This window comes from Torulaspora globosa, chromosome 7 (assembly GCF_014133895.1).
Source record: "Torulaspora globosa chromosome 7, complete sequence".
Taxonomy (NCBI): domain Eukaryota; kingdom Fungi; phylum Ascomycota; class Saccharomycetes; order Saccharomycetales; family Saccharomycetaceae; genus Torulaspora; species Torulaspora globosa.
In genome coordinates, this window is record NC_050733.1 from 774,237 (window position 1) to 799,836 (window position 25,600).

General features: G+C 45.0%; 15 protein-coding genes and 3 non-coding genes across 18 annotated transcripts; 10 read left to right on the forward strand and 8 right to left on the reverse strand.

Moving 5' to 3' along the window:
• Positions 1–679: 679 nt before the first annotated feature.
• Positions 680–789, reverse strand: HG536_0Gtrna8P. The gene is made up of 2 exons: positions 753–789; positions 680–716 (listed from the first exon to the last, which is right to left on the reverse strand). It is a non-coding gene; the product is annotated as a tRNA-Pro (tRNA).
• Positions 790–1,062: 273 nt separating this feature from the next.
• On the forward strand, positions 1,063–3,018 carry MDG1 (Mdg1p; the record flags this gene model as incomplete). Its single annotated transcript, XM_037285351.1, has 1 exon — positions 1,063–3,018. One exon carries the CDS (start codon positions 1,063–1,065, stop codon positions 3,016–3,018), a length of 1,956 nt encoding a protein of 651 aa, XP_037141247.1.
• A 438-nt stretch (positions 3,019–3,456) lies between these two features.
• On the forward strand, positions 3,457–4,590 carry NOP13 (Nop13p; the record flags this gene model as incomplete). The annotated part of the gene is made up of 1 exon (XM_037285352.1): positions 3,457–4,590. The coding sequence occupies one exon, from the start codon at positions 3,457–3,459 to the stop codon at positions 4,588–4,590; it is 1,134 nt and encodes a 377-aa protein (XP_037141248.1).
• A 282-nt stretch (positions 4,591–4,872) lies between these two features.
• Positions 4,873–6,927, reverse strand: PRP39 (Prp39p; the record flags this gene model as incomplete). The annotated part of the gene is made up of 1 exon (XM_037285353.1): positions 4,873–6,927. The coding sequence occupies one exon, from the start codon at positions 6,925–6,927 to the stop codon at positions 4,873–4,875; it is 2,055 nt and encodes a 684-aa protein (XP_037141249.1).
• A 32-nt stretch (positions 6,928–6,959) lies between these two features.
• On the forward strand, positions 6,960–8,696 carry BFA1 (Bfa1p; the record flags this gene model as incomplete). The annotated part of the gene is made up of 1 exon (XM_037285354.1): positions 6,960–8,696. One exon carries the CDS (start codon positions 6,960–6,962, stop codon positions 8,694–8,696), a length of 1,737 nt encoding a protein of 578 aa, XP_037141250.1.
• Positions 8,697–8,939: 243 nt separating this feature from the next.
• On the forward strand, positions 8,940–10,223 carry HG536_0G04390 (uncharacterized protein; the record flags this gene model as incomplete). Its single annotated transcript, XM_037285355.1, has 1 exon — positions 8,940–10,223. The coding sequence occupies one exon, from the start codon at positions 8,940–8,942 to the stop codon at positions 10,221–10,223; it is 1,284 nt and encodes a 427-aa protein (XP_037141251.1).
• Positions 10,224–10,381: 158 nt separating this feature from the next.
• On the forward strand, positions 10,382–10,480 carry HG536_0Gtrna13R. Its single transcript has 2 exons — positions 10,382–10,419; positions 10,444–10,480. It is a non-coding gene; the product is annotated as a tRNA-Arg (tRNA).
• Positions 10,481–10,662: 182 nt separating this feature from the next.
• GSF2 (Gsf2p) lies at positions 10,663–11,820 on the reverse strand (the record flags this gene model as incomplete). The annotated part of the gene is made up of 1 exon (XM_037285356.1): positions 10,663–11,820. One exon carries the CDS (start codon positions 11,818–11,820, stop codon positions 10,663–10,665), a length of 1,158 nt encoding a protein of 385 aa, XP_037141252.1.
• A 455-nt stretch (positions 11,821–12,275) lies between these two features.
• RSE1 (U2 snRNP complex subunit RSE1) lies at positions 12,276–16,148 on the forward strand (the record flags this gene model as incomplete). The annotated part of the gene is made up of 1 exon (XM_037285357.1): positions 12,276–16,148. The coding sequence occupies one exon, from the start codon at positions 12,276–12,278 to the stop codon at positions 16,146–16,148; it is 3,873 nt and encodes a 1,290-aa protein (XP_037141253.1).
• A 29-nt stretch (positions 16,149–16,177) lies between these two features.
• Positions 16,178–17,182, reverse strand: AIM32 (Aim32p; the record flags this gene model as incomplete). The annotated part of the gene is made up of 1 exon (XM_037285358.1): positions 16,178–17,182. One exon carries the CDS (start codon positions 17,180–17,182, stop codon positions 16,178–16,180), a length of 1,005 nt encoding a protein of 334 aa, XP_037141254.1.
• A 92-nt stretch (positions 17,183–17,274) lies between these two features.
• On the forward strand, positions 17,275–17,721 carry HIT1 (Hit1p; the record flags this gene model as incomplete). Its single annotated transcript, XM_037285359.1, has 1 exon — positions 17,275–17,721. The coding sequence occupies one exon, from the start codon at positions 17,275–17,277 to the stop codon at positions 17,719–17,721; it is 447 nt and encodes a 148-aa protein (XP_037141255.1).
• A 210-nt stretch (positions 17,722–17,931) lies between these two features.
• On the reverse strand, positions 17,932–18,843 carry SUR7 (Sur7p; the record flags this gene model as incomplete). Its single annotated transcript, XM_037285360.1, has 1 exon — positions 17,932–18,843. The coding sequence occupies one exon, from the start codon at positions 18,841–18,843 to the stop codon at positions 17,932–17,934; it is 912 nt and encodes a 303-aa protein (XP_037141256.1).
• Positions 18,844–19,230: 387 nt separating this feature from the next.
• On the reverse strand, positions 19,231–19,899 carry HG536_0G04450 (uncharacterized protein; the record flags this gene model as incomplete). The annotated part of the gene is made up of 1 exon (XM_037285361.1): positions 19,231–19,899. One exon carries the CDS (start codon positions 19,897–19,899, stop codon positions 19,231–19,233), a length of 669 nt encoding a protein of 222 aa, XP_037141257.1.
• A 295-nt stretch (positions 19,900–20,194) lies between these two features.
• Positions 20,195–20,692, forward strand: HG536_0G04460 (uncharacterized protein; the record flags this gene model as incomplete). Its single annotated transcript, XM_037285362.1, has 1 exon — positions 20,195–20,692. One exon carries the CDS (start codon positions 20,195–20,197, stop codon positions 20,690–20,692), a length of 498 nt encoding a protein of 165 aa, XP_037141258.1.
• A 110-nt stretch (positions 20,693–20,802) lies between these two features.
• On the reverse strand, positions 20,803–20,888 carry HG536_0Gtrna6Y. Its single transcript is given in 2 exon segments — positions 20,803–20,839; positions 20,849–20,888. It is a non-coding gene; the product is annotated as a tRNA-Tyr (tRNA).
• Positions 20,889–21,129: 241 nt separating this feature from the next.
• CDC8 (bifunctional thymidylate/uridylate kinase) lies at positions 21,130–21,786 on the forward strand (the record flags this gene model as incomplete). Its single annotated transcript, XM_037285363.1, has 1 exon — positions 21,130–21,786. One exon carries the CDS (start codon positions 21,130–21,132, stop codon positions 21,784–21,786), a length of 657 nt encoding a protein of 218 aa, XP_037141259.1.
• Positions 21,787–21,800: 14 nt separating this feature from the next.
• Positions 21,801–22,244, reverse strand: APS2 (Aps2p; the record flags this gene model as incomplete). Its single annotated transcript, XM_037285364.1, has 1 exon — positions 21,801–22,244. The coding sequence occupies one exon, from the start codon at positions 22,242–22,244 to the stop codon at positions 21,801–21,803; it is 444 nt and encodes a 147-aa protein (XP_037141260.1).
• Positions 22,245–22,408: 164 nt separating this feature from the next.
• Positions 22,409–25,549, forward strand: PEX1 (AAA family ATPase peroxin 1; the record flags this gene model as incomplete). The annotated part of the gene is made up of 1 exon (XM_037285365.1): positions 22,409–25,549. One exon carries the CDS (start codon positions 22,409–22,411, stop codon positions 25,547–25,549), a length of 3,141 nt encoding a protein of 1,046 aa, XP_037141261.1.
• Between the last annotated feature and the right edge of the window lie 51 nt (positions 25,550–25,600).

The window sequence follows — 25,600 nt, forward strand, 5'->3', positions numbered from 1 at the left end:
TTTATGCCACAAAACGCTCCGATGAGCGCTTAGACGCCAGAACCTTGGGATCATTGTTTCAGCAAAAAACCGCAAACACTAATGTTGAAGCCATTATACTTGCATCTGTTGCTCTTGAAAGTGGGTATATGCAAACAGAATGTTCCTCAAGGAGAAGGACGACCTTTCTTGCCTATCTTGTACTATCATGCAGTCATTTGCTCAGTAAAGATCTCCCAATAGCTGAATGGCAGTATATGCAGAGACATGAGCTTACCGTACATCTCAGCTGCCTCCCAGTTCAACAACGAGGCCCTATGGGTGTAGACTTTAGCCAAAAAGCCGATGAATATGTTGGTCAGACTGATGACTACACGCTGATGGTTCATTGAGAAGGTCTGAAGCGAATAACTGAAGATAATGCTTCTGCAGTTTTCAAAGCCTTAATAAAGACGAATCTTCACAGCCTCGGGCTGAATATCTCCGCTGGTTCCAAGTGCTGCTTAAATATTCTATTGCTCCACAGGCTGAGGCAGCTTCATCTAAGGCAACGCTGAACATCTGTACGGGCGACTAACGATTATTCCAGGTATCAAAGGACAAAGGGGGATCTTATAGTCTATACAAGCGCTTAGCCGCCGAACGGCCTGCCCCATGCGGTTACCCGGAGGAGTGAAAAGAAAAGTGGTAAAAATGAAGCGGGGCGAGCTGGGAATTGAACCCAGGGCCTCTCGCATGCTTGTATGTTTTCATCCCCGGTGTTCCGAAGATTCGCCCAAAGCGAGAATCATACCACTAGACCACACGCCCTACTAATTTGTTGAAAATTAAGAATTTTTATTTAATTGATCATCTGAATTCTTAGCCATATCTCGTCCGCAGAGGCGGCTACCATTTGTCAATATGGATGCCGGGATAGATTAGCGTCCAGTTTCTCATGTTGGGAGATGAGAGACACTCTTCTGGCCCCAGGAAACCGCTCTACAAGTAGCCTGTTTTGGTTTCTATCATCATCAATCTACAGTTACCCGCTTTTGAAAGGGGGGACCGGCTGGCTTTGGGAGATGAAGTTCAAAGGGACCGATGCTTATTGAAGAGAACGCTAGTAACTATTCAAACAATTTGTCAAGTTTTCAGAAGTTCGTGATGAGCGGCTCTACTACTGTTGATTATACTTTTGAATGGCCTGCAGGCCCTGAGGAAGTGCTTGTTACAGGCGAGTTTGACGAATGGAAGGGGACCATGCCACTGTTGAAAACATCTTCCGGAGATTTCGAACTTACTTTCCCCGTTAAAATTCCTGCTGATAAGGACAGGGTGTTCTTCAAGTTTATTGTCGATGGGACCTGGTTGGCGAGCGATGCTTATACTAAGGGCGCTGATGAGAATGGGATTGAAAATAATTATATTTCAAGAAATGAAGCTTTGGCTCTGAGCGAGAATCCCGTCGGAACTAAGATTCCTGAAGCGGGTGGTTTGGTGTGTAGAACGACAGATTCTGCGGTCGCGGACGACGCAATCCCAGAGCCCGGTGCTTATCCAAAAACTCCTGCTGACGGGAAAAGCGAGGAAGCGCGTTCCGCAGCCAGCAAAGACGCTCCAAAACTTGAGCCCGAGGCAATAGTCTCTATTCCTGCGGTGACCGGCACATCTCAAGTTCAGGAACATGTCACGAAAAAGGCCGAAGACGCAGAAAACCCCGAGAACTCTACTGAAGGGACCGAAAAGACCGAAAGAGCTGAGCGATCTGTGGAGAAGCGTGAGGAGTCTATTGAAGGGACCGAAAAGACTGAAAGACCTGAGCAGTCTGTTGAGAAGTCTGTGGAATCGGCTGAAAAGGCAGCGAAATCGGCTGAGAAGTCCGCGAAATTTGCTGAAAAGTCTGCGAAATCGGCTGAAAAGTCTGTGAAATCGGCTGAAAAGCCTGAGCAGTCTGCTGAAAAGGTTGCAGGAACAGGAAATCCAGAACAAGCTGGGGAGCCTAGTAGGACACCTGTCGCAGCGGCCAATGCCACAACTTCCGCTCCTGCTCCTGAACCTGCTTCTGTGCCAAAGCCCGTTAAGACTACAGAAGCTGAAGGGATCAAAGGGACCGAGACAGCTGCCAAACCTCAACCTGCTGCCATTCCTAGTCTGACTGTAAAGACCACCGCGCCTGGCGACTCCAATGCCAATCTGACCCCATCTGGGCCATCCGACAAGGATGTGGTTACCTCAACGATAACCTCGCCACCACGTCCTGCTGGCTCCACCGCAATCTCGGAGGTGACCGGATCGACGGTTGCCGCGAAGGACACTGCTCTGGACACAATCCCCACTGTCTCGTCGTCCGAGTCGAAGAAAAGATTCAAGATCAAGAGAAGATTCAAGAAAAACAAGATCACTGGAGAAAAAACCATTGTGTCGGAGGAACGCGTTCCTCTTGATTCAGAGGAATCAGGAACCGAGCATCCCCTTGTTGACGAAGAGTTGGTGGCTTCGCCAAGCGAGGCAGCCGCAGGTGATGTCCATATCATGCCGGTTGGGCCACCAATACAAAGCGAGAACATGAAGTTCACGTCCTTGGCTGGGGAGCCTGGTCCAGTTGTACCTGGAAATGTTGCGGAAGTCAAGGAGTTTACCGAAGTTAGAAACGTCGATGTTGACGAACTCAATGAGCGATTGAACAAGCAAGAGAGGGAGAAAGAAGCCGTTGTGGACCAAACAGAAAAGACCTCTCCCGCTGACGCTGGAAAGCAAGGAACGCTCACTTTGGATCCCAAAACTCACCAAAATGAACTAAGGCCCCAAACCAGCAATAAGTTATATGAAGTAACCAACGGGGACAGCGAACATGTGAAGGACGATTCGGATGCGAAAGCAGCCGCCATACCGGCCGCGGCTCCCGCTAAGGAGAGCGAACCATCGTCGGAGAAGCCTGCGACCACCAAGAATGAAAAGAAGCCCATTGCCCAGAAAACGTCAGCCACAGCTCCCAAACAGGAGGAAAAGAAGAAGAAAGGCGGTTTCTTCAGTAAACTGAAAAAGATTTTTCACTGAGCCTCTTTTCCAATAAAATGATGGAAGAGTCCCCCCATTTGCTTACAGACTCCACTTATCTACAATATTTTATTCTTACAGACGTGTTTCGAGGTCTCTGAGAGCTCTCACAAGGTTATGCGACAGGCCAAGACGTTACTTGACATAATTTTTCTTCCGATTGTGTATTAATACTGAGAACTTGTAGGGAGGCTTGTGAATCGGAATTACGTGTTTTCTTCCAACTACTTTGAGCTTCAAAACCTTTCTTGATCTATCTGTATATCATTAATATATAATAATTATTCTACTTCGAAATTCGACCGTTTTTATCGAAATTATGTCTGGCGCGAGCATATAGTGGAAAAAAAAAAAAATTTCATGAGATGAGAAGATATGTCTACTGTTTAAGACTAGTTATTTAAAGATCTAGACCTCATATAGGCATTTTATTCTACTATGTCAACCGAGAAAGAAGCTAAGATACAGCAAGCTCTGGTTGACCCAACCAAAAAGAGGAAAGCGGAAGACGAGATCGAAATCGACTTGAAAAGTTCAGTGCCATTATCGAAGAAACAGAAACGTCTATTAAGGAGAGGTAAAATTACTCTAGAGGAGTTGAATAAGAAATTCAACATTGATCCTACCTCTGTTGAAGAATTCGAGAAGGAAAATGAAGCAAAAGGTTCAAGTGAAGAGGAAAATTCCAACAGCATACCGTCTGACTTTGACGAACAGAAGGCAGTCAAGAAGGAGAAGAAGTTTGGGGTATGGATCGGTAATCTGTCGTTTGATACAACTAAGGAAGATATAATGAGATTTATCATCGCGAAGAGTAAAGGCTCTGAAGACAAAATACAAATCAGTGAAGAGGATATAATCAGGGTACATATGCCACTTGCTCAAAACGATGGTAAGAAGGTAAAAAATAAAGGATTTTGCTATATGGATTTCAAGACTAGGGAGCAAATGGAGTACGTCGTTACATTAAGCGAAGCGCATTTGAATGGCCGAAACCTGCTGATCAAGAACTCCAAGAATTTCGATGGCAGGCCTGATAAGAATGATCTGGTCTCCATGTCAAAGAACCCGCCTTCGCGAATCCTCTTTGTTGGTAACTTGTCATTCGACACCACTGACGATTTACTGAAAAAGCACTTCCAGCATTGTGGTGAGATCGTTAAGATTAGGATGGCAACTTTCCAAGACAGTGGGAAGTGTAAAGGATTTGCCTTTGTTGATTTCAAAGAGGAGGAAGGTGCGACTAATGCCTTGAAAGATAAAAGCTGCCGAAAGATTGCTCAAAGACCCATAAGAATGGAATACGGTGAAGATAGAAGTAAAAGGCAGGTTAAAAAGAAGCCCCAGGAGACTCAAACAAAAAGATTTGATCTTCCAACCGACAATGAAAGTAAGAAATCCGAAAGAAAGGACAACAGACCAGCTGAAAAGCCGCCAACAAGGAGCTTTAAAAAGAGAAACCCTAACGTTGATTCCAACAATCGTTTGAGAAGTAGCGTTGCTCTTGCGTCTGCCCCAAGGGCATCTGCTGCTATCGTACCTTCCACTGGTAAAAAGGTCAAGTTTGACTGATTATTGTCCTTATGCATTGCATTGTTAGAATTATATATTATATTAACCTCCATTACTGTATATTAATGTAAAAGGTCTGAGCCTTGGGCGATTAGCCCAGTATTATTTGTTCCAATATATACTTTTTATTTTGGCTACAAGTGCCACGACGGTCAAACTAAATGATGGGGAGCAAGTACTAAACATTAAATCAAAAAAGCAGGCCAAAGATCAAAACTATGTATCCTCTGATATACCCTTTAGATATGCAGAATACTGACGGTGGTTGTATCTAGGGCCCCTTCAACATGAAAGTGGAAGTTCAGAATTTTCGTACCTTGGTTGTTGGTTGATCTTCTCGAGATTTTTAAATGATGGCAAAGGAGGTCGCCGATTACCTTGAGATCTGGTAGAGGACTCTACGATTGTATTAGAAATTTGGGGTTTATCACTGAGTATGCCTGGATGACCGTTCTCCCTGAATTGTTTTGTTCTGTACCAATCTGCAATGCTAGTGTTCTGTGACCTACCTGGAACCCACAGAGGATCATTTCTCTTGAATCGGGATAGCAGTATAGGGTCCACTGAATATAATTTATTGTAATCTTCCTCTGCACTGCGAACTGTTTGATACATTCCTGCATTTGAGTTCGCTAAATAGAAGGAGTTGTAATCCCTGAGAATATCGTTTATGATGGTAACAGGGAGGTTGATTTCGGTTCCCAAATCGTTAATGAACCTATTCAGTTTAGCAAAGTTCTGGTTTGATTTTTCAAACTTGTAGTATGTGAGCCAGAACGCGGTTGAAGATCGAAATAATCGATTCTTGCCATAAAAGTTGAAATATTTTCTCGTCTGCATCGAATTCTTCAAGGTTAACCACGTTGTCTTTATCAATTCCACGACAACGGTCGGTAAATTAACGTCATTAATCATGTCCTGTAAAGGTTTACCCTTATCCACAGTTCCATTTAAATAAGAACTGACTGCTGACTCCAATTCTTTTGCATACAAAATTTGTTGACCATGAATTTCCTTCTCATCTTGGTTTATACTTGAGGCGAAACGAGATCTTTTCAATAAAACCAAGTACTCTGAAATCAAGAAAGTTTCACTGGGAAACAGTTTGATACATGCTGCAGTTGTTTGAGTGAAACTTAAAAGTATTAGTTCCTTGTCTTTCCTGTAGTTTTTCTTTAGAAAGTCTAGAAAGCGATATCGAAATTGCTTGGAGGACCGCGGCAGCCTGCTTATACCTCGCTGATACGAGTCAATAAGGGTAAGCAGGTCAGAATTCTTTGCCAATTCGAGCCAATTGTGGTATTTTATCCAAAAGTGCTCGTAGTAGAGACATGGTACAAGACATCTCTGGAAAACGGACTCGATAAATTTTGTTGGGAAAACTTTAGTGGCCTCGTTCTCTTCGACATACGTCAAGTAACGATCCCAGTTGGCTAGCTCTTCGTCGGAGACCGGTGTAACATTAAAAAAACCCTGCTTAATCTTGGATTCAAAAGGCCAAACAGCAGTTACCAGGCCATGAGTTTTGCGGATTTCGACGTCCAAATTGTTATGAGGAGTAAACTCAACATGATCTGCTAAAAATTTTCTGTACGCTGTACCGTACCTGGCATATTGATGCAGGGGAATGCATAGCAGCTCCGCATAAATTGAATTCAAACTATTCCATTCCTGATGCTTAGTCTCAAACTCAATGTACCTGTCCCAAAAAGGGTGCGACAGAAAGTGATATCCTATCTTATCTTTTGCCATTAAAAAGTTCTCTCGTATGAGCTCTACTTTATCCGCACTGTTAACGCATAGAACATTCAGATAATCACACCAAAGCTCAAGAGAGTTAGGAAAGCTTTCTAGAGCTTCCTTTAGAGTTGCTATTGATTTTTCGAGACCATAGAGCTGGTACTGGACAGCGGTAAACCTTTTCCAGTAACCAAAGAGAAGCGGATATTTCTGCAGCAGCTGACGGTATATGCTCTCCATCGCCCTCTTAATAGCATCATTAGGATTCTTATATTTTAGGATCGTTTTCTCGATACAACCTACTAGAGCGTTCAGCGATTGTACGCTGTTCCATCTTATATTCTTGTAGGCATCTACCAATTCTGCATTTTCTTTCAAAAACGACGGATCCAGACCCTCAAGAGCATCAAAGGAGTCCGGCGATGTATCCAGCTCATTGGCATCCGATTCTCTCACTGTCATCTGTTGCCATCGAGCTCTTCTAGGCTTGTAAGTGATGATTTTTCTAAGGCATCTTGAAATGGCCGAACTTAAAGGTAACACAAAGTAGATGCTAACGACCAAGGCGCGACCTCCAGCATCATAGGACCTCAGCATTGCCCGGCACTTGTCATAAATGAGCAGCAGCCATGTCTATAAGACCCAGCAAGTTTGAAGAGCAACCGGAAACGTCATTCGAGGACATGGATACGACATTTGCGAAAGACCTTGCAAGAAACATTCAACCAAAAAGCCGAAGCTCTCCTGTGTCCCGACAAGCTCCTGCAGCAATTCCCACTCCCTCGGTATCCACAACGAGCTCTGAAGGGACTACATTTTCACGCTCTGGAGAGAGATACCTTGGTGATAACAGGACGGAAGAGGAGGAAGAGGACGATGACGTTGATGAAGAGTTCCTGAATGATTTTCAAGAGTTTCAGAACAGAAAAGATGACTTTGACGATGCTTTAAGGACATTCTTGACGCTGCGGGGCAGATCGTCATCGTCTGCAGGTGCCAGGCAGAAGGATTATGGCTCAGATACAAACGACCTGACCGCTATGTTCAGCAAGAGATTGAGCATTGGAAGACCGACGGCTCTTAGACAGCCAAGATCTATGATGGAACTGAAATCGAGGCCGGCGAGCTCCGGCATATCGCCACAGATGCCGAACAGTTTGTCTGCTGGAGATCTCAGGGTACAATCCAATAACACCGTGAGATTCAAGAAGTCAATGCCCTCGTTATCCAACTACAATCACACGATAGATGAGGAGGAGGAAGAGGAAGAAGAAGAGGACGAGGAGGATCAGGAAAGGACGCTAAGGCGCAATGGAAAGAAATCGCTTTCAAACTGGCGGAGACATCAAAAGCCGTACTTGAACGAATTCATGGAAGGAGACGAGGAAGAAGAAGACGCTGACAAGGACTTTATATTTGATGAGAATTTGATACAACCCCAGTTTCTGAATAAGACGTCCGAGGCGTCACCTTTGAAGCTATCGCCGTCACAGTACGAGATAGTCAGGGATGATGCGTTGTTGACACCGCGTTTGCACAAGAGACATCGAGACTGGAATGCCCTAGAACAACTAGATTCGTTCAAAGAGTCTGCACCTATTGTATCTCGCCGTCGCCCCGCAAAGAGCACATCAGCAAGATCTCGAATCAAAATCATCAAGCAGGAGATTGATCACAATACACCAATTAAGAATGGTCGAATGTACTACAATCCAAAGACCATGAAATGGGAGGGAAATGAACAGGTCCTCGATAAATTTAGCAAGTTAGACTCCATCGACAAGAAACCGCTGCTGATAAAAACAAAATCGCAAACAACTAACACAACTCGGCAGGAATCCTTTGGCAAATTGTCAACTGCAAAGCCCAAGGCATCAAAAAGAATTAGGAACCCACGAATAGTAGGAAAGATGATGTTCGATGACGAAAACCTGCGATGGATCAATATCAATGGCAACGATGACGAGCAGGACCTTTTTGCTGGCATAAAGGATGTCAAGCCGGCCTTTTCCGGCTCACCTGTCTCAAGTTTGAAGGGCACATCCCACGTTTCACCATTCCTGAGATCGCACTCTCAACTACTGCCGTCAACCGGAGACGAATATATCAGCGACAGGTTAAACTCTACAAGATATCACTCTCTGGGAGCTACTAATCGAGATTCTAGCTCTGACCCGGTATTCCAAATGAGCTCGAAGCTTCTGGAGAAGTTCTGCCATGAGGAGAATCGTTGGAATCGGAAAGTAGGCGCCTGGTTTCTACTGGGTAACAAGGAAGTGAAGTCTGGAGAAGTAACCAAGGAACAGAATTCAAACAGTTACATGTTCGAGATAAGAAATATGGTGATAAATTCAACTAGAGCGTGAGCCAGAGCTTCATCGGTGACACCGTGTTTTTTCTTCATATAGTAGTCTTTTATCATGTTCTAGACTGGTAAAATAATAGTCGTGTAGTAAGAATGTTTCAAGTACAAACAATAGAGGGTGCGGCACTACCGAGCGGATCCCGTCAGAAAGAGACCCATCAAAACTTCATCTGACTACATAAGGATGCCAGGAATACTACTTGATCCTTGCTTGGTCCTCAAGTGATGGAAGACCGCCAGGAAAATGAAGGACGATTTGGAGTACTCGATCAACGCTCAAACTTTTGATAATGTCGATCCAACTCTATTTCGAAACTTCAAGATTGGTGCATTGTTCAATTATGTAGTACTGGTATGGGGTTTGACGCTACTTAAAATTGCGCTGTTTGTGTCAGATATCTATACATGCATAAAATTGCTGGCATTCAATTCATGGTCGAATAACATCATACAGCCTTATATTCCATTCCGTATTAGCAAATGGCTGTTTAGTGGCTGTATTCTAGCTTCGATAGCGCTACTGGTATGGGAAACCGTTTGTGGTATAAGAGTTTATCGCACCAGAAATATTGCTCTGACATACGTGAACAACTTTTCAAGAACAGCTTATTCAATCAAGGACTATAACACCTTTTGCGTGCTAGATAAGATAAACCCCTCTGGGGCTTATCAAAAGATATCATTTTACACATTCTTTGAACTGAAGGACTGCATTCGTCTGTTGCTGGCTGATACCCCAAGACAAGTCATTAACGGACTAACGCTGTGGTCAGTACTTGTGACTGTGAAACCTAACGCACGTCTCGGGGATTTAGAGTCCTTTGACGGGTTGATAAGTAAGATTAGGACCATTGCTCAGACAAATCATGAAGAGGCAGTCATACTGTCTTTCATGTTATTTTCATTTGTGATTTGGGCATTCTTCATCTCCAAGTTAGTTCTGGCGCTTATATTTGCGGTTTTTGTCTACTATAGGTTGCTCAATGAGCAGAAATACGCTGGACTGAGATCGTTTGTATGTGCTACGATAAGCCGCAACGTCGATGCCCTAGTTGAAGAGAGGAAAAAGAAGTATAATGACCTGTACAACACTTCGGTTGTATCTTTAGGTACCTTCGACGAATTTAAAGGTCAATCAACAAACGGTTCAAGTGCTGAACTTCTGAAACAACAGACCAACTTTAGTCGAACAAGTTCACAAAATGACGATCTGGAGGCACAAAAGGAAAAGATGGGATGTGACTTCAACGAGACGACGATGTCACTAGCTGCCACTTCAATGGTTGATCATACTGATGAGCCAACGATCATGGATTCAACGGCGCATATTCTTTCAACCGTCAGTCTAGTAAGGGAAACGTCACCTCAGTCGATTACGAAAGATCATAGTTTCGAGAGAAACAGAATTTGCACACCTGTTCAGGCACGGACTCGGTTACCGTACCCTCAAAGAAGTGACAGCTTATGGGAAAGGCGGGAAAAAATAGCTAATGAGGATTACGGGCACTATATTCATGGGAATAGGTAGTTTTATTTAGGGATTAGGCATAATTTCAACTAGCAGCATAGATGGATTCTAAATATTGGCCATATACTCAAATGTTTTATCCTATTCACCAACAACTGGTGGCCTCTGGTGGCTCAGCGGTTGAGATGGTTATCCGGATCACGAAGGACGATCAGTAAAGTTCCATAGCGTAATGGCTAACGCGTCCCCCTCCTATACGGCGCCTTCTAGGCGATCAAGAAAGGGGAAGATTGCGGGTTCGAGTCCCGTTGGAACTGTAAATTTTTTTCGACCATTGGAAGACATTTATATTGAAAGAACTCAAGACATTTTGTAGTGATTACAGCTGACGCTGCCCCCGACAAGGACTTTCATTGCTTGCATGCGAAGATATGAGAGGCCGTAAGATTCGAAAATTTATATATACAATTTAAAAATAATCAACAAGAACTGCATGAACTCATTTCTCCTTCTTTGATTCTTCTGCTTTCTTTGCTTTCTCTGCTTCCTCCCTAGCCTTAACCTCTTTTCTGAGACGAACCATCTCTTTCAACTCCTCGCCTGGCTCGTAGAGACCAAACCTCCTGAACCTTCTGATCTCATTGTTCATCTGACCAATGTCGCCCTGGCATGATTCAAGATTTTTCTTGAGGTCGTTCTCCAATTGAAGGTAGTACTCTTCGCTAAGAACGAACTTACCTTCCTCCTTTATGGTCTTGAATGTATATCCGCTGAATCGCTGGTCAAGTGGTGTTTGGAAACCCTCGCCGTCACCCAGACGGAGTCCTGGCGCTGCCGCGACTCTGATCATACCTGCTTTGAAGGCCTTGCCTGGATCTCCATATTTTTTGATAATGTACTCGTAGAAGTTTGATTGATACTCATCATAGGTTCCTCTTTTGGCGCCAACCCAGCCCAGAGAGCGTAGCAAGTTCTTGATCTTGGGACCGGTCAATTGAAGATTCCTGATCTTGTAAAGGACAGCTGGGTTGAAGCTAATTGGATTGACCATCCCCGTGGTGAAGAACATGGTAATGAAGGCAATCTTCAAGATGTGAATCACGAAGAACCCCCATTGAGCAATGACACCGGAGAAATTCACTTGGATCTCCTCCCTGAGCTTGTCAGCGATGCTGTGCTTTCCGAAGTGCTCGAAGATAGGGATTGCGATACGTGACAACTGGTTAGTCAAACATATACCGGGCGTTGGAGAGATAACATCTGGCAAGTCCGTGTACAGCCAGATCAGCATAAAAATCACATATGTAACGATGTTCTTTGTGGACTTCTTCCACTCGGGCAGAATCAACTGACCTGGCCACAATTGGTCGATCAGTTTCTTGTCAGGATCCAATCTTTGCTTGTATTCCTGCAAATCTGCGTCGTAATCAAAGATCAAGCAGCCACCTTCTGTCAAGTAGCCAGGATGCAGAGACTTGTAGTACCCAATGGGTTGCTTCTCATGGAAGATTGTTGGTCTGAGCACGATGAAATCGGACACGCCATCGCCTCCCTGGCGGAAACTCTTGGCAATCTTAGTGTTAATGGTGTCATTGGTATCTATTTGAAACGCAAAGTCTCTTTCAACATCGTTGTTGAGTCTGACGTATATCTCCATCACGGCAGATCACTCTTTCCCTCTTACTTTGGTCGATTTGCCCCTGCTCTAGAGTGGCTTTCATTGTTGAAGAAATTGGTTTTACGTCTTGCAAGGAGGGCATGCCAAAAGACAAGACTCAGGATAGCAAATCCGCTGGATTTCGCAGCTATAGTGACGGATAGCGACGGTATGATGGTCGGATAGACGAATTCCAGGAGGCAGAGTTCGGCCAAAGCATGTAGCGTTTCTGATCCCGCTTGAAGAAACGGAGGGGCAAGACGCAGAGAAGGAGCTCCAGTACCCAGCGATAGGAATTGGACCCGCGAAACAAGCTGATAATCGTCCTCAATCGAAGCTGGCCCGGTTCATTGGAAGTAAGAATAGCACACGTGATTGTACTGTAGGGCTCTTCTTACGTATATCCAGCAGTCTTCAAGAATATCTACTGTTGACAAGGAATAACTGGCCGAACGATGCTTGTGCAGGAGTCTGAGCTGTATCTGTACCACTTGACATTGAAGCGACAGTCCAATTATGTTCATTCATGCATCGGTCACTTTGTAGAGGAGAAAAGTTCAGACAAGACTAAGCGGCCAAAGGATTTGCAGCTTTGCATCGCGACAGAGACTCACATTGAGCTCTATGACGTAGCTGACGGCGCTCTTTTGAAATTGGCTGAGGTTCCCATTTTTGCTACAATAACAGCTATGGAGTCTTTTCGTGTGGAAAACGTCAGGGAATCGTTTCTGGCAATGGTGTCCGATTCCGGGAATCTGACTATAGCTAAATTCAATAGACGATCAAATGTCGATATTTCTTTGGAAACGTTGATCAACCATCCAATGACAAGATCACAGATACGAAGAACGTCGCCAGCTTCGTTTTTAAAGGTCGATACTTTCGGAAGATGCATTTTAGTGTCAGCTGTGGAAAAAAACAAGCTTTGTTTTGTGGTCAACGAGGGCGGCGATGGATCTGTGATGATACAGTCGCCGCTGGAGGTGATTAGACCCGAGGTTCTGACTCTGGATTTGGTATCATGCGATGTGCAATATGACAACCCGTGTTTCGCCTCAATCGAGATAGATACTTTGCAAAATAAAAACGATCATCACCTGGTGTTTTATGTTCTGGATTTGGGTTTAAATTTTGTTGTGAAGAAAGCGGACTATACCATAAATGGAGAAGCCAATTTTCTGATGGGATTGCCCGTTTTGTCCAAGTATAACATCAACTGTGCCAACGAAAAGGATGCACACGACGAGATCAACCCATTTGTGCTTATAGGATTCCAGGACTACCTTTTAGTTAAAGACATGAGCGGGCTCTTTAGCTTGAAAGTTCAAATCCCTAAACGGGCCGAAGAAAGCAGCCAAAAAGTTTCGATAATTTCATCTGCTATACAAATGCTCAAGAATAGCTTCTTCATTCTTTTACAGTCAAACTTAGGTGACTTGTACCGACTGACCATTGAAGCGAATGAAGAGGACAGAAACAGACCCGTTGTCTCAATCTCTTACTTCGACACAATATTTCAGGCAGAAAAGCTGCATATCTTCAGAAATGGGTATCTTTATGCTAATTCAGAGCTGAATGACAACTATTTATTTCAATTCGACAGCCTGGGTGATGACAATACTGAGATTTTAAGCTCGCGCGATCCCAAGGAACAATTATTCTTCAAGCCATCGAAGACTTTAAAGAATATCAGCATTGTATCGCATAGAAAAAATCTCAATCCATTGCTGACCACTCAAGTACTCAAAGCCCACCCACTTATGATAGCAGCTGGCACAACCTCGAAATCGAGGCTATTATCAAACGGTGTAAACTTCGAAGAACAAATCTCGTCCCCCTTGCCGCCGGGGGCTCAGGATCTATGGACGATAAAACCATCTGGTCAGTCCTTTCACAAATTGCTGTTTTTGGGTTTTTCGAAGTCGACTATGGTATTGAAAATCGATGAAGGATCCATCGAGGAATTGAGCATACCTCAGAATCCATTCAAGCTAAACGGAGATCGGACAGTTTTAGTAGCGACATTGGGTTATCGATCAACCATTCAGGTGTGCGAAAATGAACTTCGACAGGTCGTGCCTAGCGGCGATGAGATGAACCAATTTTCTTTAAAACTGGAGTGGTTTCCTCCCGCGGGAATTCGTATTGTGACAGCAACTAGTTCCGAAACGCAACTTTGCCTAGGTTTATCTAACAATGAGCTTGTTTACTTTGAGATAAGCGAGCAGACTGACGCTCTACATGAATCACAGAACAGAATAGAAATTGAGGAGCCCATAAGCATCGTGGCGATGAGCGCTTCGCGACGAAGCGACTTTCTGGCTGTTGGTACGAAGGACTCTACTGTAGAAATTGTCTCTTTGAAAATGTCAGACACGGAAGAATTTATGGAAGTTGTTTCGATACAGACGCTGCTTGCGCCAGTCAATAGCCTGCGGGTTATAGAGAATAAGGACTTAGAACTGCATATTGGATTACAAAATGGTGTCTACTATCGTTCAAAAATAAATAGGCATGATGGGCAAATTTACGACGTCAGAACGAAATTCATAGGACCCAAGCCAATTGTCCTCTCGTCTCTTAAGTCTACATCGCTCAGTTTGACTTCAGATAAAGAGGATGATGAGGAAGAAAACGCAGAAGGGAACGAGGACAGCACTGATGATAAATGCCATTGTGTAGTACTTCACTGTACAAAGACCTGGATTAGTTACACCAAAAACAAGCTACTCAATATTCGTCCGGTGCTTTTCTCCCGCCTAAGTGGCCTATCGACTCTATGTGAATTTGTTGCTGAGGAGACCAGTATTAATGTTTGCTGTGCAATCAGCTCGTCGGGCTCTCTAGTGATTGGAAGATTGACCGATTTTGTTTGCAGACAGAAATGGTTTCAAGTAACAGACACTCCCTTGGAAAGGATTTTAGGCAAGGAAGCTGATAAAGAGAGCGATAGCACTAAGGGTGGAGACGAAGTGGAGGGAGATGAAGAGGACGAGAACGAGGAAGAGGAGGAAGAAGAAAGCCTCACGCTACAATGGCATACATATGACAGGACCAAGTTTCTAGCATTTCCTGAGGATAGGGGACTTTTCCTGCAGCTCGAGAGCTCAAGTACACAAAATGGAGCTCGAATAAGTATAAGCAAGAACCAGCAGCGATATCAAAGCGCCCAAGGTTGTGAAATTTTCAAGACTCTACCGAATATCAATGTCTTGGCGGCATCATTAGTCAAATTTGCAAGCAATGTCGATCATCTTGTGATATCATCCAGAGATGGAGTACTTCACACGTTTGAAATCTCGCTTGATAAAGGCAAATGCCAATTTAATTTGAGAGCGATTCATGAAACCGTGATAGAAGGCCAAGTGCGTGCTATGATTCCTTTCGCTGATAAGCTATTAGTTCCTGCTTTCGGCAGTCTAATTTTGTTCGGATTAGGTAAAAAGCAGTTGTTGAAACAATCCATCTCGGAAACTACTCTCTCGATGACCAAAGTCACCGCTCTTGCAAACTGGCGAAATGAACGGATTGCAGTCGGAGACGGCCATGAATCTGTGACTCTCTTCGTCTTTGATAAAACAAAGAAGTCTTTTGTTCCCATTGCCGATGACACCATTAAAAGACATACTATATCTCTAGCTTTTCTCGATCCTTCGACAATATTGGGCGGCGACAGGTTTGGTAACATATGGACCTTGAGATTGAGCAAGGAATATGAAGGCATGATATCAACATCTCTTCCACCTGTGGTCGAAAGAATGCAACAGCTACCGTCTTTGAAGAGGAAAGCTCCTAATATTATGGAGTGTCCTTTCAAGCTTACTCAAACTAACATGTTCTACATTAACGATATAGCGATGGATTTTCACGTTTTACAATCTGTTCAGATGTCTGATAGGCCAGCCATAATATACTCCGGATTACAGGGAACTATAGGCTGTCTGACTCCGTTGCTATCCAAGGCAGAAATAACTAAGTTGAAGACCATCGAAACCGTTATGAGTGAAGCTGATGACAAATTTTACATGAAGCACGAGATTGAGAGGCGAGGAAATGAGGCACCTACAGCTGTGGAAGACGCCGAGATTGGAGCTCTGCGTGCAAGTCACAACGGCATCCCTGAGGGTTCAAATTCCATCGTTGGCAGGGAACAATCAAGATACAGAGGCTATTATGCACCGGTAAGAAACGTGATTGACGGTGACCTCTGCGAGAGATTTCTAGATCTTCTCCCGGCAGAACAGAGCTTCCTCTGTGCCGAATTAAAGACTCTACAGCCTGATGCTGTGGTCCGGAGTCTAAACGACATTAGGACTAACTATATGTAATTCATAGAATATCATCGCAACACTCCAACTTAGTCCATAGACATTCCTCCACGGTACAACTCCTTCGGTATCATGCCGTTCTCCAGATGTTCGAAGAGTAATAAAACATTTGGAGGCACGACTTTTCCGAACCACAAGCAGTTCAGCAGGTATTTTCCCAGCTTATCCTTAGAAGGATAACTATTGTATAAGATAACGTTACCGGCGTACTTGTGACCGCCGATATGCGAAATCAACCCAACATTCTTGTTCCGACCCAGGCCCCTGTCTTCAATCACTTTTATCAAATCCTGGCCAATTAGACCACACCTTTGATCTCTTTGGTAGTGCCCACACACCAGGATCCAGTCCTTTCTGCTCGTTTTATAATCAAATAGGTCTTCATGAGGGTCTGATCCTCGCAAACTCCCGGCTTCTGGTAGGATCTGAACGTTGTCAGCGCCTCTTAAGTAGTCATTGAAGCTAGGTTTGTGATCGACTGATTGGTTCACTCTGCCACCACCTATAAAATGCGCAAAGTCCTCAATCTGTCGCTCATGGATGGCATAAAGCTTGCTGTCTGGAAGAACAAATATGTGGGCGATTCGATCACTGTTCGTTTCCAGGGGCTTAATATCGCCGCTCACCATCGCCACAGCATTAACGAGAATACCTGAGCCGGACTGTGAATCTTTCAAATGCTCTTTCAACTTTGAAATCACGGAGTATGGCCATTGATTGTTCAATTCAAGCCTACTTTGCCACGCCGTCTTCCACTCCAACCTCTCTGGATTCCTATCCTGGGGAGAAATCACTAATAAGTGTTTCTGATAAAGTGGCACCTGTTTTGGCAGCTCAATTGAACTGTCTAATTGCTTATCCTGAGGCAAACTGGCGTTCATATCTTCGTAATAGCATTCACATTGCGACCTAAAATTTGCGTTGGGTGCCAAGACACCGTCAACAAATCTATACTGTCTATGATAGCAGGCTTTTGACCAGATTGCGAAGCCATATCGGCGGAACATCCCTTGCTGCAGCTTATTAACAGACATGAAGGTTGATTAGCGTTGATCATCGTAAATCACACTGAAAAATTGTACTATTGGACTGTATACAGTGTAATAGAAGGGAAACCGGGATAGCAATGAATTCTGGACCTTGTGGGATCTGTCAAGAGAAGCCTGCCAAGTACAGATGTCCGAAATGCTCGGTAAAATATTGTTCTTTAGCTTGCTATAAGGATACAGAGAGACATAAAGATGATGAGCCTAAAGCCACAGAGCCAACAGTCGATGCCACATGCAAGGATGTGACGAAGGCTGAAGATGGAGATTCACTACAGCTGACGCCGGAATTGAAGGAATTGCTGCGGTACAATACGGTTAAATTCCACCTGGGAAAAGTCTACAGAATATTAAAGACTGATATAGGCGACACCAACGACCCATCTTTCGCTATGACGAGTGATATGAAACGGCAGCTGGCGATTGATTATCTGAATACGCTGAGGTATGGTGGAATTCACCATAATGAAGCTATCGAAGAGTTTTGCGAGCACTCTTTAAAGCTGGTAAACGGTCAGCAGGACTAACGATTAAGAGTGATGTCAGAATACTGGTCCAACCTGTAGATTTTTGGGTCGCAATTATTATTGTCGAAATTCATTATATATTAAAAGATCTAGAATATGTGAAAGAACTGGAACTGAGCCGTGCATTGAAAACATCATTGGAAGATGCTAGAGCGGAATGTTAAACTTTGGCAAAAAGCGCCAGTACTAGGTGCTTTGATCGAATTTGGCTCACACAGAGTCGTCATCGTGCGTAACCTTTTGAGTCTTACGGATGGTGAAGAAGTTGATTCCCTTATGTTGGTTGTCCTGTGACACGGTGCCGGCAGCAGCGGCAGAAGTGACGTTAGCGTTACTTTGAGCATATGGATCAGCGATTGTAACAGCAGGATCTTCTGCTGGTTGATCACCCTTGGAGGAATAGAACCAGCTTTTGGTGCCCAGGGGATGAGACTCCGCAGCTTCCATCTCTTTCTGGTGGGTTCTGATCAAGTTGGACTTGAATCTCCTGAAGTACTCGTAGAAAGAAGCGGCAGATTCCAGCAGAGATAGTACAACACTTGCCCAAGCGATACCGAAAAGGTCGGAACCGAGGCTGGCAGCACGATCTGCATCTGAGAACGCGTTCCTTGCCATGACAGATGCCGCCGTCTGCAGAACGACTGCAGTAACGTTGAACAAGGCTCCAACGGACGTCAAGATCCACACGACTTTAGAGAATCCATAGGAGCACCAGGTGCCAACGTAGAGCAAAAATGAGACGCCGATGAAGGCTAAAGCAATCCAAAAGAAGCAGAAAGAGAACCTGGTCAAATAATAAAACGCGTCCCTATCGGTTATGAATTTATTTGGGACATTAGTCTTGGTGCCGAAATTATCGACCGGAGAAATTGGATAAGCTGGAGAAAGATGATCTCCACAGTTAGTCGAACCATTCTGCGTCGAGCAAGCACCCCAGAAAGTCCATCTTGTCAAGCTGGGAGCATTGGGGATACCACTAGTATCAGCCTGTACCCAGTAAAAGTTGTTGATCGGATTAGTGTTAGTGCCACCAGATATGATAATGAGAATCAAAAGCAAGGTATTACCGGCGTAAAACAACAAGCTAATTAGCCTGAAAAGACTGCGAAATAGTGCTGACATTGTGCTGCCTTTCTCCTGCCCTAGTTTAACCTTGTTGCAAAGATCCAAAAGAGAGTCCTTTTCTTCAAAATGGATATCGCTTTTGAACTATTTCACAACTAGCCCTTCGTCAACTTCTTATTTACCATTTAAAATAAGCAGTAAAACTTCCAAAACAGGCTTTTTGAGGGGCGTTGTCCGATCGACACTAAGCTCGAGAATCGAATCCCTGCCACATGTTCTACGCTCGAGCACAGCGGACTGCCTGGCTTTGTCGGTAGAGAGCATAGTCTCATCTGTTTACCTTTTACCCAAAGAGGCCGTGACCGCTAGAAAAATTTTCAACTAGCTCCTATTCACACCTACAGCTGTGCAGGATCTTGCCATCAGCCCTAGGCTTACTATCCCTCAGTCTCTTCGGTCCGTCTTTGCTTTTCTCCTACACGGAGTGACAACTGTCGAAATGACCTTCTGCTTCTTGACATGCGCCGGTGGCTGATCCTCTCTCGACCCTTCCGGCCCCGTCTGGTCCATTTCGCCAGCCGTCACGTCATTACCAGTCTTCTCTTGATGGTTGCATGGTACGCCCTTCCACGTCTGTTGTTTTTGCACGCTCCACATAGTCTTCTCGGGCTTTGAATATTCCACGCTTAGCGGAGGCGTTGATAACCTAAAAGTCGGAACTTTGGAAGTAGCACCACCGTCGCCACAGCTACCGCCAGGGTTCGCGAAGTCGAAGTTGTACTTGGCTCCCGTACTCTTGCCTTGTTCGGCATTCCCGCCGGCACTCTGATGCGACAATATCTCGTTCCTCTGCTTGATACACCAAAGGTGGATATCCTCCGCCGACAAGCCAGGCTCTTGCTCCAACATGGCTAGCAGATTCTCCACACATTGTAGATAGCCGCGATGCTTCAGCAGCGAGTTCCGCTCGTTTGCCACCCGATACAACTTTGTGACCGCGTTGGCGGCTATTTTGAATTCCTGCGAAAGTTCGCCGTTCAACGATTCTATCGCCTGGTCAGTGGGAGACCTCTCTGGAGGTAGACTAGAATGCAACGAATTAAGCTTTTCCATTCCTATACCTCCCCTTATCTCACAAGAACCAAATCGATAAGAAAAAACACACCAAAAAATTCACCCACCAACAACGTTCAGTCGATCTCCAGACCGTAAACTCGCCAGATTCCCCCGGCTACAGCTTTTCCTGGACCCAACTCTGACAGCGATGCTTTTAAGATCTTGATGCTTCGAGGCCTCTAAACCTCCCATATAAGCGCTACTTGAAAAATTTCAACTAATCGCTATAAACGTCTGCCAAAATACCAGCTAAAACCGCCAAGACGGCCGAATAAGAGCCAAGCTGTGCTTTATGCTACGAGATTACGGCAATGCCAGTGTCAGTTCCAGCGTTGCAGGCGGTGCAGCGAAGAGAAGCGGTCGCAATTGCGATCTGGAGCGGCTGGGACGGCCGCAGGCCAAGAGACTGAAAACAGAGGCGGCAGCGGGGCGCTGCCGGACGCTTGCTGCCGAGCAGAGCTCTGTGAGCAATGCTGCCGGCGTCGAGTTGCTCACCCCTGCAGCTACGCCGGCGTACGCCGGCGTAGCGGAGACCATCTCGTCTCCGTACTCTGAGACAGAGGAATACATGCTTCGTGGCTACTACGAGGACGACCTTGTAGACAGCAGGGCGAGCATCGAGTCTGTCCAATACAATCTGTACGACATGACGCCCGAGGAGCTGGAAGGCGCCAGCGAGGGCAACACACATGATAACGACCACCAGATAGGCTATACAGCGTGGAGCGGAGCACCCGCTGCGGCCACTAACGCGACGGTTTACGAGGATTCATACGATATAGATATGTGATAGAGCTTTAACTAGGATAGACGCAGCATATCGGCGTCGCTGTTTAATAGGCAGCTGCATCGAGGAGCTTGTTCTTCTGCTTCCAACTGCTCGGTAGTTGCAAAAAAATATCTCCCGGGGGCGATTCGAACGCCCGATCTCAAGATTACTTTGACAGTTACAGTCTTGCGCCTTAAACCAACTTGGCTACCGAGAGAGACTTGACACATTACTGTACGGAAAATAAAAGCACTATATGGACGAGGCAATTTTTTGTCATCGCCCGTTGAGACAGGCAATCTTGGTCCTATGAGCATCAATAATAGACTATAAGGAAAACGGCAGGATATCAATGCGGTGAGAGATAGTTGGCTGTACCCAGTCGTGCTGTCGTATCATCGAAGATGTCGGCTTCCTGAGATATATTGCTTAACCACCAAAACGAAGAAGCTTAACCAATGAACCGCGGCAGACTCGTGCTGTTTGAGGGCTTGGATCGCACTGGCAAGACCACTCAATCCAATATTCTACTCGAGAGATTAAAGCCCAATGCTACGCTAATCAAGTTTCCAGAAAGGTCGACTGAAATTGGTGCCGTCATCGACAGGTACCTCAAGGATAAGACGTTCGAATTGCCAGACCAGGCTGTCCATCTTCTGTTCTCTGCTAACAGATGGGAGATGGCTGAGAGAATCAAACAGCTGTTGCTACAAGGAACGCATGTGGTTCTCGACAGATACGTATACTCGGGCGTCGCCTATTCTGCAGCCAAGCACACAGATAGAATGGACAGAACTTGGTGTTTGCAGCCTGACAGGGGGCTCCCAAGACCGGACTTAACTATATTCCTGACCAGCGACGACGCAGAGAATGAACTTCGAGCAGGATTTGGCGAAGAACGATACGAGAAATCCGAGTTCCAACAGGAGGTCAAGAGGCAATTCGTAGAGGTTTTCAAGGCTTTGGAAGACAGTTCCCACGAGGAGAAACTTGTGCACGTAGTCAATGTTACAGGCAAGTCCGTAGAAGAGGTCGCGAAGGTCGTTTGGGACTTAGTCGAGCCCGTTGTCACGCTACCAACCGACTCGACTTACAGTGAACTACTCTACTTCTAACGCTTACCGCTGCATTAATCGAGTCTATCTAGAATACTAAATCTTTCCAGTAGAAGGTCTTTCGATATCTCCTGTATTTCACCGCCTAAAAACATCTCATCCATCACCATGTAGGCTCTGTAAAAGTGGAATACAATATCCAACTCACACACGTTCCCATAGAACGCATCCAGCACTTCGACAAACAGATGGATTTGTGATAGATATATCGATTCCTCATCTTGCAGATCTATACCCATGACAAAGTATAAGCCAGCGTATCTCTTGTATACAAGTTTGGTGGACTCTGAAAGTTCTACGAAATTGCTCTGATGTCTATGATCTCGAGATGATATAAGCCTGTATATCTGTACGATCATATCCTGGGTCTTTTGAGAGTCCATTTGGTATCTCTCGAAGTACCTCACCAGTCGAACCACTCCCTGCTTGTTGAAACATAATATGAATTGAATTGCCATAACAGCTAAACGAACCTGAATCGCCAGAAGTGGCTATGTTGAAGTCTCTTCTTTAGACTAGCGTTCTATAGCGTATAGTAATGCTCGGGCATCCCGGAATTTTATAAGAAAGACAGCATACGAGACTTAGGAATGGATGCGATGAAGAGGGTTAGCTGCGATCTATGACGTCCGATAGCGACAATCAATTAAGATTCCGGTCTTTGCATATACGAACATCTAATGAGATCAAAGGAAACTTTATCAGGTTGCCAAGCCACATAGTACAGACCCTTGAAAATACAGGCGTCATAATTCAAGAGTTTGGGATATCAATACTTCAAAATGGCAAGAATGTTCTTCATGTGGGATGGGATGGGTATGAGTCTCAGTCGTATATGAGTGGTCAAGCCACCGTTGAGATCAATCCTGTGTTGGCGCAAAGTGTGGGGATACCGATCGGCTCTGCAATTGATATCACTGTTGGCAGATACGGCAGTTCACGAATGGCGGAGGAGGTTTATGTCGAACCTGAGACGAGCGATGATTGGGAGATCATTGAGACTCATAGTCAATTCTTTCAAGAAGAAATGCTCCATCAAACTAGAATAGTGGCTATTGATGAAACTCTTTTCTGCTACGTTGACAACGTAACCTGCAGATTCAAGATTAAAAAAATCATTCCTGAGTCGTTGAGGTCTGCAAGAATCAATAATGGGTCCCTTATCGCGGTCGCTCCTCGAGTAGCCGCTTCGAGGGTACAAAAGGCTCCTGCGCATAGTAGGACTTTGTCAACGACTACATCTGTTGATCAACTGAATCGGCCAGACGTGGCGATCAAGAGGAGTATGTACAATTTTACTGGAATGAATGATCAAAATATGCGTATCTCTGTAAATTCGAGCGAGATAAAATCGCAGTTCTCGTTTGTTTCAATTCTGCAAAACGCACTGGATATTAAGCATCAAGGGAAGTACGGTAAGCAAGAAACGAACCTTAAGATTACCAGAAAAATAGCAGTTGCTGTTGAAGGCCGCGATGACATTCCCAAGGGACATGTGGCGATGACGCCGATTGTTTGGGATGCCCTCTGGTTTCAAGCCCAGAATGGATACAAAGTAGTCATCGAGTTCCTAAAAGAGGAGAAGTCTGATACAGCAGCTAGTCAAATTATGGTTGTGTTACGCCCTTTTGCTAAGAGCGATAAAGCAAAGCCAATCGCCAGAACTAACAAGCAGAAAGAGTCAAGGGCCTCACAGGAAGAGAAAACCATGCCTCAAGCGGTTCTAGACATAATACAAAAGTTCAAGGATGGTCCTTTAACCGATAAAATGGCTCTACAGAAAGAGCAGCTTTTTCTGGAAATTGTTGATGAAAATACTGGTAGGCACATACCATATGTAAGATGTGTCAAACCTAAAGATTTGAAATGGAGCTTTAGGGCGGCTCATGAAGCCAACGTCTCTATTTTATCGGTTCCTCACCAGCACGGTGGGCTTGATATAACAAGAATAGATGATTTCTTGCCAAATGAAGTTACAAAACAAATAATGGAGCACTTACTAATGCCAGTTACAGCGTCCAGTGCAGTGGTTTTAACGGCCGGAACAGGAATGGGCAAAACAACCGTCTTGAAGGAACTGGCTTTGGAATTGTCGAACCATGCGAGATATGTCAACTACACTGATTGCAATACACTATCTGATATTGAGAATTTGGGAAAAATGAAGCAGTTTATACAAGAGCTTTGCTCCCAGTGCTATTGGCACCGGCCCTCGATAATCCTTCTCGATAATGCCGAGACTTTGTTCCCCAGCAATAAGACGGACGATCCTCAGCAGCAGGCATTGCAGCAAAGTGGTGGTATAACAGCTGCGAAGTTGGCATTATATTTCATCAATCTCGTGGAGAGCATCAGCAAGAAAAGCTCCGAGGCTATTCGTGTTGTTCTTACTGCTCCTGATAAGAGTCAACTGAACAACTTACTTTACAACAAGCATTTTATATGCCAGTCCTTCAAAAAAAGTTCTCCCAGCGTTGATGAAAGAGGTAAGATGATTCAGTTTTTTATCAAGAATTTGGATGATAAGCTGCAATTAAGCAACCAAGTGCAGTACCGTGACATCGCCTTGGAAACGGACTGCTATTCGCCTTTAGATCTTCGAATTCTAGTAGATAAGCTTTTCCATCAATCTATTACGAAGATGGATCCCAAAGGTGGCAGCATTGTACTTGACAAAGAGACATATATGGATACACTGAGGACGTTCTCACCAACCTCCTTACGCGGAGTGAAGCTAACTAGGAGTACAGGAGTTAACTGGAACAATATAGGTGCGCTTAAGGGTCCCAAGAGAGTGTTGCTAGAGACACTAGAATGGCCCACTAAGTACGCACCTATATTTCAAAACTGCCCTCTGCAGTTGAGATCTGGTATATTGTTGTACGGGTTCCCCGGTTGCGGAAAGACCATGCTGGCGAGCGCCGTGGCGCAGCAGTGCGGTCTGAACTTCATCACCGTGAATGGTCCAGAGATTCTGAACAAGTACATCGGAGCAAGCGAGCAAAACGTACGAGAACTCTTCGAACGCGCCCAATCGGTGAAGCCGTGCATTCTATTCTTCGATGAGTTCGACTCCATTGCCCCCAAGAGAGGCCACGACTCTACAGGCGTCACAGATCGTATTGTCAACCAACTCTTGACCCAGATGGATGGTGTCGAAGGGCGCGACGGCGTTTACGTTCTTGCCGCCACCAGCAGACCCGATCTCATCGACTCAGCTCTTCTAAGACCCGGAAGAATCGACAAGAGCGTGCTCTGCAACATCCCGGACCACAACGACCGACTTGACATCTTACAAATGATCACCTCCAGCGGACAAATGACGCTTAAACCCGGTACCGATCTCGGGCCCATAGCCAGCCAGACTGCAGGCTACTCAGGAGCAGACCTACATGGCCTCTGCTACAATGCCTATCTGAAGTCCGTCCACAGAGAGCTCCAATCACAGGACACAGTCCAAGATTCCAAGTCCAAGATGTCTCAAGTGGAGTACAGCGTGATAAATGCCAAAAATGATGACATCCTGCCAAACCTCTCCGACGAAAAACAAGACCAACGTTCAAAAACCTCCAGGACCGCCAAGAACATTGCTATCAGCCTACAGGATTTAATAGAAGCGTGCCAAGAGACGAAACCCAGCATCTCCACCTCCGAATACAAAAAATTACACGCGGTCTACGTTAAATTCCAAAGTGACAGAGAAGGTGACATGATCGGCAACGAAAGCTCTAGCGAAGTTGGCACAAGAACATCTTTAATGTGAACAGGTAGATGTCACAGTTTATTTTTCTGTCGTTTCTCCCCGTGGCCTTAT